The 9,443-nt window shown below is 40.0% G+C and overlaps 1 protein-coding gene across 3 annotated transcripts in view; it reads left to right on the top strand.

Annotated features, from left to right (window-relative positions):
* The first annotated feature begins 1,312 nt into the window (after positions 1 to 1,312).
* LOC133650348 (solute carrier family 66 member 2) overlaps positions 1,313 to 9,443 on the top strand; it is a 54,362-nt gene continuing 46,231 nt past the window's right edge. The window contains exons 1-2 of one of the 3 annotated variants that reach the window (XM_062047488.1): positions 1,313 to 1,756; positions 9,063 to 9,196. In XM_062047488.1, coding sequence (XP_061903472.1) covers positions 1,704 to 1,756; positions 9,063 to 9,196 — 187 coding nt within the window. In that variant the 5' untranslated portion in view covers positions 1,313 to 1,703. The other 2 variants (XM_062047486.1, XM_062047487.1) reach the window with 2 other exon arrangements.

The raw sequence follows: 9,443 nt of genomic DNA, 5'->3' as shown, positions 1-9,443 counted from the left end.
GTGACGAGGTTGGTAGTAGGTGGGGATTGAACCAGGAACCCTCAGGTTGCTAGCACGGCCACTCTCCCAACCGCGCCAAGCCGTTCCCCAGTTGACTTTGGAATATTTAGGAGCGAGGAAATTTCACGACTGGATTTGATGCACAGGTGGCATCCTATGACAGTTCCACGCTGGAAATCAGTGAGCTCCTAAGAGCGGCCCATTCTTTCACAAATGTTTGTAGAAAGAGTCTCCGTGCCTAAGTGTTTGATTTTATACACCTGTGGCCGGGCCAAGTAATTAGAACACCTCATTCTGATCGTTTGGATGAGTGGCCAAATACTTTTGGCAATGTAGTGTAGTTTACGCACGGTTTATTTTTATTAATGCACACATGTTAAAAGTGCGATTTAAATGATTTATTAAAAAATAAAAGAATGGAGGTCATGACAATCAGAACAAAGGTCAAGTATTTTCCCTAAAACATGCATTGCAGCTATAAAGTGTGTTTTATCCAATTATTTGATTAATCGGTTACTTAAAATAAATAATCTACTTTTTCCTTTACAATATAAGTTTATTTACACACTGTGTTGATACTGAATGAAAAATTAAAGGCAAAATCATTCAATGAGATGGATTTTGAAAGTTGAAGTTACAGTATTGATATCGGAACGCCAATAAAGTCTGCAGTATCGACCACAAAATTTTGATGGCCCCACCTAGTGGAAAGAAATTACACCGAATTACCAGCAAACTTTACAGGGTTAAAAAGGATATTTTGTCCTTTCAGTTGTTCAGAGATAGCCTGGAATCTTTCGTGTAGTCGTTGCATTGTTTCATCCATCTGTGAAGTTTAAAAACAACGAAACAATTCATTCAGCAGACTGTCCCAGTCCCACTACACATAACAACGATGAAACTCACCGCCTCAGTCATCACTTTAGCTGCCTCGTTCTCTCTTTTTGACATAGCAGAGCTTCCCCACAAGCCAACAAATAACTATTTAGTAAGTTTATTTCATTTTTTTTTAAAGCGTTATCTTGTGAGCAGCAGTCAGCAACTTTGCTGCAACTTTAGCTAGCGTGCGTAAAATAGCGCTACTTCCGCATCATCGTTAAAAAAATTAAAGTTGGTGTGTGATTCCCTCTTCTGCTGTAAACATTTAAATGTTTACTTTTCCAATGTTATTGAAATGTAAATTTAGATCATTAAACACGTTGTCGAATTAATGAGTCCATTTGACACACAAACATGTTTCCTACTGGGGAATGTGCTTTTATTATGAAAGTTGGTATGACGTACTTCCGATAAGCTCTTGTTTTAACATCCGGCAAGATTCTATGACTGTGTGTAAAGAGAGAAAACCCGTTATTAGACTTTTTAAACCGTTTTACCACTGTGAGATTAATAACATCTCTAAGTACCCTCGTTTGGTTTGTAGTCTCTACATACAATATTAAGTAGTGACAGCCGAAAGATTGCACGATGTCAGTCTAGTCAGGCACAGTTGACTTGTTTCATAACTCCTAAATCATCTGTAGTGTTTACTATTTTTAGTAAAGTCCGTGAACTCACCACAAAGATGAACACACGGCAAAATTCGATCTGGAACACGATGCCGAATTGAAAACGTATTTTATTCGAACGGAAATAATTGTACGACAGTAACCATAAATAATGTATGAATTGTAATTTATGTTACTTGAATACTTTTGAAGCCCATGTCCTCTCTCATTCGGCCGCGTGGCGGAAGCAGCCGTGAATCATCTTGGCGGTAAAGTAACATCTTTGGACGTAAAATTAAGCAGCGACGTTTCAGGAAGTGTCGCTTCATATCGCCAGTATCCCCCGGTGTCGGTAGGGTTGTTAAAGCTGATTTCTCGTTGTTATAATTGTTCTTAATTGTTCTTTTTTTACGTTAAATGTTAATTTAAGGGGTATTTAACTATCAAATCGGAAATATTTGGTGTTGGGGAAGTGCAGCCTGAAAGCAAAACTTGGCTTTTTCGTCAACATTAAGACAAACACTGCGAATGCAAGCAACTACTATTGCAATTTTTAAATTTGGAAAGTAAAAAAAAAAAAAGCCAGTGCAAGTTTAGTGATGGCGTGGCATTAGGCTAGCGACCGTTGTTTGTGTGCTGCAAGGATTATGCAGACAAAACACGGACGCTACTCCGATCATTTGAACGCACCAGAAGCGTCCTGTTTTACACGTCTTATATTAAGACATCTGGCAAAAGAGCTAGTAGCGAGCATTCGGCCACGACCGACCGTGTTTGCACGTCGCCATGGAAGAAGAAGCCTTTGCCCAGATAGTGAGCGCTGTCAACCAGCTGGTGTCATGGGTGGCGGCCGGGGCTATGGTGTTCGGCGGGGTGGTTCCGTACATCCCGCAGTACCGGGACATCCGGCGCACACAGAGCGCCGAGGGCTTCTCCACCTATGTGTGCTTGGTCCTCCTGGTGGCTAACATCCTACGAATCCTCTTCAGGTATAAAATGGACCAACACCAACAAACTCCATTGAAAAAAGGATCTGATTTAAAGGGGAACATCACTTTTTAAATGTGCAACCCTTATGTAAGACAAGACTTATATGTTTTTCTTTTCTTATGCATTCAAAATCATAAATAAACGTTAGCAATAGTCAGCTAACAAATGAGTTAATGGGAATCGCTCTTTCGCCTATACAGCATTTAAAGGCCTACTGAAATGAGATTTTCTTATTTAAACGGGGATAGCAGATCCATTCTATGTCATACTTGATCATTTCGCGATATTGCCATATTTTTGCTGAAAGGATTTAGTAGAGAACATCGACGATAAAGTTTGCAACTTTTGGTCGCTGATTAAAAAAAGCCTTGCCTGTACCGGAAGTAGCGTGACGTCACATCTGCACATTGTTTACAATCCTGGCCACCAGCAGCGAGAGCGATTCGGGCCGAGAAAGCGACGATTTCCCCATTAATTTGAGCGAGGGTGAAAGATTTGTGGATGAGGAAAGTGAGAGTGAAGGACTAGAGGGCAGTGGAAGCGATTCAGATAGGGAAGATGCTGTGAGAGGCGGGTGGGACCTGATATTCAGCTGGGAATGACTAAAACAGTAAATAAACACAAGACATATATATACTCTATTAGCCACAACACAACCAGGCTTATATTTAATATGCCACAAATTAATCCCGCATAACAAACACCTCCCCCCTCCCGTCCATATAACCCGCCAATACAAATCAAACACCCGCACAACACACTCAATCCCACAGCCCAAAGTACTGTTCACCTCCGCAAAGTTCATACAGCACATATATTTCCCCAAAGTTACGTAGGTGACATGCACATAGCGGCACGCACGTACGGGCAAGCGATCAAATGTTTGAAAGCCGCAGCTGTGTACTCACGGTAGCGCGTATCCAACTCAAAGTCCTCCTAGTAAGAGTCTCTGTTGTCCCAGGCCAATGGTAAAGCTTGACTGTCATCGTTCGGAAATGTAAACAATGAAACACAAGCTGCGTGTTTGTGTTGCTGCAGCTGGCCGCTAATACACCGCTTCCCACCTACAGCTTTCTTCTTTGCTATCTCCATTGTTCATTAAACAAATTGCAAAAGATTCACCAACACAGATGTCCAGAATACTGTGGAATTTTGCGATGAAAACAGACGACTTAATAGCTGGCCACAATGCTGTCCCAAAATGTCCGCTACAATCCGTGACGTCACGCGCAAACGTCATCATACCGAGACGTTTTCAGCAGGATATTTCACGGGAAATTTAAAATTGCACTTTACTAATCTAACCCGGCCATTTTGGCATGTGTTGCAATGTTAAGATTTCATCATTGATATATAAACTATCAGACTGCGTGGTCGGTAGTAGTGGGTTTCAGTAGGCCTTTAATGTGTTTGTCCGGGTCATACTTGCCAACCCTCCTGAATTTTCCGGGAGACTCCCGAATTTCAGTGCCTATTAAAGAAGGAAAAAAACATATATAAGTCGCACTGGAGTATAAGTCGCATTTTTTGGGGAAATGTATTTGATAAAACCCAACACCAAGAATAGACATTTGAAAGGCAATTTTAAATAAATAAAGAACAGGCTGAATAAGTGTACGTTATATGACTCATAAATAACCAACTGAGAACGTGCCCGGTATGTTAACGTAAAATATTATGGTAAGAGTCATTCAAATAACTATAACATATAGAACATGCTATACGTTTACCAAACAATCTGTCACTCCTAATCGCTAAATCCCATGAAATCTTATACGTCTAGTCTCTTACGTGAATGAGCTAAATAATATTATGTGATATTTTACGGTAATGTATTAATAATTGCACACATAAGTCGCTCCTGAGTATAAGTCGAACCCCCGGCCAAACTATGAAAAAAACTGCGACTTATAGTCCGAAAAATACAGTATTATATATGTCTCCGTTATCCATAGGTTTATCTATAACCCATAAAGTAGGCAGGCACGGAGCTATTTCTCAGCGTGTGTTTATTCCAGCCGGCGCGTTAATACACTGACACACAACATCCGGATTCCCATCATGCTTTGCTTCAAAACTACGGCAAGTTGTAATATCCAAAATTTCCAGCAGGACAAACAATATTGGGGGCGTGCCTTAAAAGCACTGCCTTTAGCATCCTCCCACCTGAAAAGGAGACTATTATATATGTCTCCGCTATCCATAGGTTTATCTATAACCCATAACACGGTGGCCGAATGGATATAGTCACTCATGAACGGTCAGAGAAGCACAAGGCGGCAGCAACGCAGTATTATGGGCCACCTTGCAAGCAACATTCCGTTCTCATTTGCGGGTGTTTTCAACAAATCCGTGAAGGATATGTTCCCAGATTCAGAGATCGCTCGCCAGTACTCAAATGGCAGAACAAAAGCTACTCAAATAGTGAAAGGTAAGTGTTATTTTATTTTTTTTAAGCAGCAAGTACAGTACAGTTAGTAGAACAACCGTGTTTCCATTACTGTTTACTGTACATATATATACTTTAATTTCAGTGAATTCTAGCTATAAATATACTCCTCCCCCTTAACCCCGCCCCACGGCCCGACCCCGCCCACCCCCCACACCTCTACTCTCCCGAATTCGGAGGTCTCAAGGTTGGCAAGTATGGTCCGGGTGAGGACCATACTTGCCAACCTTGAGGGGGGTTTGAGGTGGGCGGGGTTAAGGGGGGAGGAGTATATTTATAGCTAGAATTAACTGAAATTCAAGTATTTCTTATATATATATATGTATATATATATGTGTATATATATATATATATATATATATATATATATATATATATATATATATATATATATATATATATATATATATATATATATATATATATATATTAGGGCTGCAACAACTAATCGATTAAAATTGATTATAAAAATAGTTGGCGATTAACTTAGTCATCGATTCGTTGGATCTATGGTATGCGCAATTTTTTTAAACCTTTATTTATAAACTGCAACATGTACAAACAGCTGAGAAACAATAATCAAAATAATTATGGTGCCAGTATGCTGTTTTTTTCCCAATAAAATACTGGAAAGGATAGAAATATAGTTTGTCTCTTATCCGATTATTAATAGAAGTAATAATCGACAGATTAATCGATTATCAAATTAATCGTTAGTTGCAGCCCTAATATATATATATATATATATATATTTATATTTATATATACAGTGGGGCAAAAAAGTATTTAGTCAGCCACCCATTGACAATCAATGGGTGGCTGACTAAATACTTTTTTGCCCCACTGTATATATATATATATATATAGTACAGTACAGTACACAGTAATGAAAACACAGTTGTTCTACCAACTGTACTGTACTTGCGTCTTACTTTAAAAAAATAACACATACCTCTCACTATTTCAGTAGCCTTTGTTCTGCCATTTGAGTACTGGCGAGCGATCTCTGAATCCAGGAACATATCCTTCACAGATTTGTTGAAAACATCCGTAAATGAGAACGGGATGTTGCTTGCAGCTATCAGCATAGCCGTCTTTGTCTCGGCATATGTTACACCCTCGGGTCTCCATTTAGCAAGGTGGCCCATAATATTGGGCTGTGACCGGTGCTGCGTTGCCGCCGCCGTGTGCTTCTCTGACCGTTCATGAGTGACTATATCTATTCGGCCACCGTGTTCAATGGAGAAGTCTGATCTACAAAATTTGCAGGAAGCATAGCCCTTCCCCTTTGAGCTGTCCTGGATGAACTGAAATTCTTGTTTCCAATCATTTTGGAACTTGCAAGCGTACTTCTTCTTCTTCTTACTCGTCGTCGCGATGACTGTTTCTTCCTTGTTCTTCTGCTTCATCTCCTTCTTGTTGTGTGTGCAGTTGTGCACTCTAAAAGCCGTAGATGTTATAACGTGACTGGGCCGGCTCGCTGTTTATATAACGCAAAATAAACGTAACGTTATATCACTACTACGGATAACATTAACAAATAATTCCTCAGAACAGCCCACTACCTATAATATGGGCTTTTTAAACATAAGATCATTGTCTCTCAAAACGTTATTAGTTAATGAAGTCATCAGAGACAATAATCTTAACTTCATTGGTCTCGGCGAAACCTGGCTCAAACCAGACACATTTTTCCCGCTTAATCTCCTCCTCCTCCTAACTATACGAATGTGCATATTGCCTGTCCCCTTAAAAGGGTTGGGGGGGTCGCACTAATATACTATGAAAACGTTAACCTTACCCCTAACCTAAGTAATAGATATAAATCGTTTGAGGTGCTTACTATGATGTCTGTCGCACCGCTGCCTCTCTACCTGGCTGTTATCTACCGCCCCCCTGGGCCCTATTCGGACTTTATCAGTGAATTCTCCGTGTTTGTTGCTGATCGAGTGACGCAAGCCGACAATATAATTATAACGGGGGACTCTAATATGAATCCATATGAATACCCCATCAGACCCTCCGTGCGTGGCGCTCCAGACTATAATTGATAGCTGTGGTCTTACACAAATAATAAATGAACCCACGCATCACAACGGTAATACGCCCATTGGGTTGAGTTTTTCCTTGCCCTGACGTGGGATCTGAGCCGAGGATGTCGTTGTGGCTTGTGCAGCCCTTTGAGACACCAGTGATTTAGGGCTATATAAATAAACTTCGATGGATTGATTGAATAATATGGTAATAACGTAATGTTTACATGTTTTGCTCATTTCAAGCATACGTCAGTTTATTAATTTCACAGACGTTCGCTTTTTCTCGCAACACTGCTACATATGCGTAATACAGATATTACTTAGGGGCAAAACATGATCCAGAAGCTGATATTTTTTAGCCTAAATATAAGGGGGATGCGCAACAAGTTTTAGAAGCTGCGTGTTAAACAGATCCAGCTTCAAGTGAATCATGTAGCAGTATTGCTAAGTGCTGAACAAGATAAGAAACATATCAAACACTTACTGTACAATGTCTGCTCTCACTGGGATAGCGACTGCTGGGATTTTCATATCTTCTCGTTTAGATGACGAATTAATCATAATCCCCATGAACGTTTAAAAAAAAAGTTGCCGCAAACTAGCGTCTTTGTGATTTTTTTCACCATCTCTAGGTCTAAGTTGGACGTCAAAGTTGACCAACTACTCAGTTTATTGCTACATCCTTCTACTATCCAGATGAGAGGCATAATTTATTATTAACTTTTACCAATTTAGAGGCGAAGCAGCAGCGAGTCATCTGCTCAAAATGCCAATATAGCAGCATAAGCTAGTTAAATCTCTGTGATCAATGCTCCGCTAAAAAATAGTTTGTCTGCGTTAGCACTTATTGTAACAATATCGCTAATATTTGCTTATTATTCAGGTCACGAGAAGTAGTATAAATTGAGTATTGTTGGCGGTTTTTGGATGTTTTTTTAGAGTGTTTTGTGGGCGGAACAGGAGCTCCCATTGACTCCATTGTTAGCTGACTTTTGCTAACGTTTATTGTGATTTAGAATGTATAAGAAAATAAAAACATGTGTTCTTGTCTTGCACAGGGATTGTGAATGATAGGCAAAGTTCCCTTTAAGACTCACTTGCTTATTAACCATATGTTGTGTGTCGGTTGTGTACTCTTTCTCAGCTGCATTGTTTTTCCTGTTCCACCCAGGACTCTAACTTGGGTCATCCGCATGAGAAACGAGCGTGCTAACTACCGAGCTGAATGCCCGGGCTATAGACTCAATAGTCAGCACTGCTCTTGAAGTTGTCAGGGAGTGAGGGTTACCAACGTACACTTTGTTACAGTTGCAGTGCAGATACAAAAATTCCACAGAAAGAAAGGTTAAAAAAAAAAAACCCACATGAAAAAAAAAAGGGAATTATCAATAAACACAATGCTGATGCAACCAGCTGCCATTTCTACATACAGCTACAAAAGTAAAACCAACAAAATGAGCAATTATTGCACACTTACGATTGCACCATGCTCAAAACAAAACAAAAACACAATCTCAACACCCACTCAGTTTAGTCCTAAAATAAATAATCTGTTCAAAATATGTTCACTATATCAGTAATAAGTAGATATTGTGCATGGATTCTCAATCTGTGGTAGGAATACCACTGGTGGCACGCAGGCTCCATCTAGTGGTACAGATGTGTTTTATTAGAAACATCGACATGGAACAATCATACAAATGCATGTCTTTACCCAAAACAAAAAGCTGAATTTGAATTGACATTAAAATATATATACCATTAGTTTAATGCTCCTCCTATGCCACACGCTTGAGTACGAGCTAAACTGTGATGGCAAGCGAAGGTACTTTGCAAAATAATAGTCTAATAAAACGGCTAAATAAATGTTATACATATATTTTTAAAGACACTAACATTTCATCTTTTTTGGGTGGCCTTCCAGGTCATCAATTGGTCACCCCCGCTGGCCCTTGTCATACCTTTTGATTATTTGTAATGGGAAACATGTACATGATTTTTTTCTCTACCTTTTAAAGCCCTTCCTTGTGTTCTACCTAACGGTTCTTTGGGTGTACTGTGGCATATTTCCTTGTACATTAACACGCTTTCTCTTGTCAGATTCGGCCGCTACTTTGAGACACTGCTGCTGTGGCAGAGCATCATCATGATCGCCACCATGCTGGTCATGCTCAACCTGTGCACCAGCGTCCGCATGGCCACGGAACTCAACACCAAAAGACGCTCATTTCTAGGTCAGAAACGTTGCGTGTGTGTATTTGTGTGTACGTCTCTTATTACGTACTGACAGAGTGGACACAGAGAATCATTGTATTATTTTCTCTTAGATAAGAGCTTTGGTAACAGCCGTCTGGGGTTTAATGCGTCATGTGAGTGAATGCACATGGTCACATGGTGTGTGTGTGTGTGTGTGTGTGTGTGTGTGTGTGTGTGTGTGTGTGTGTGTGTGTGTGTGTGTGTGTGTGTGTGTGTGTGTGTGTG

Source organism: Entelurus aequoreus, linkage group LG05 (genome assembly GCF_033978785.1).
Source record: "Entelurus aequoreus isolate RoL-2023_Sb linkage group LG05, RoL_Eaeq_v1.1, whole genome shotgun sequence".
NCBI lineage: Eukaryota > Metazoa > Chordata > Actinopteri > Syngnathiformes > Syngnathidae > Entelurus > Entelurus aequoreus.
The sequence above is the reverse complement of the archived record's forward strand: the minus strand, read 5'-3'. Positions and strand labels throughout refer to the sequence as shown.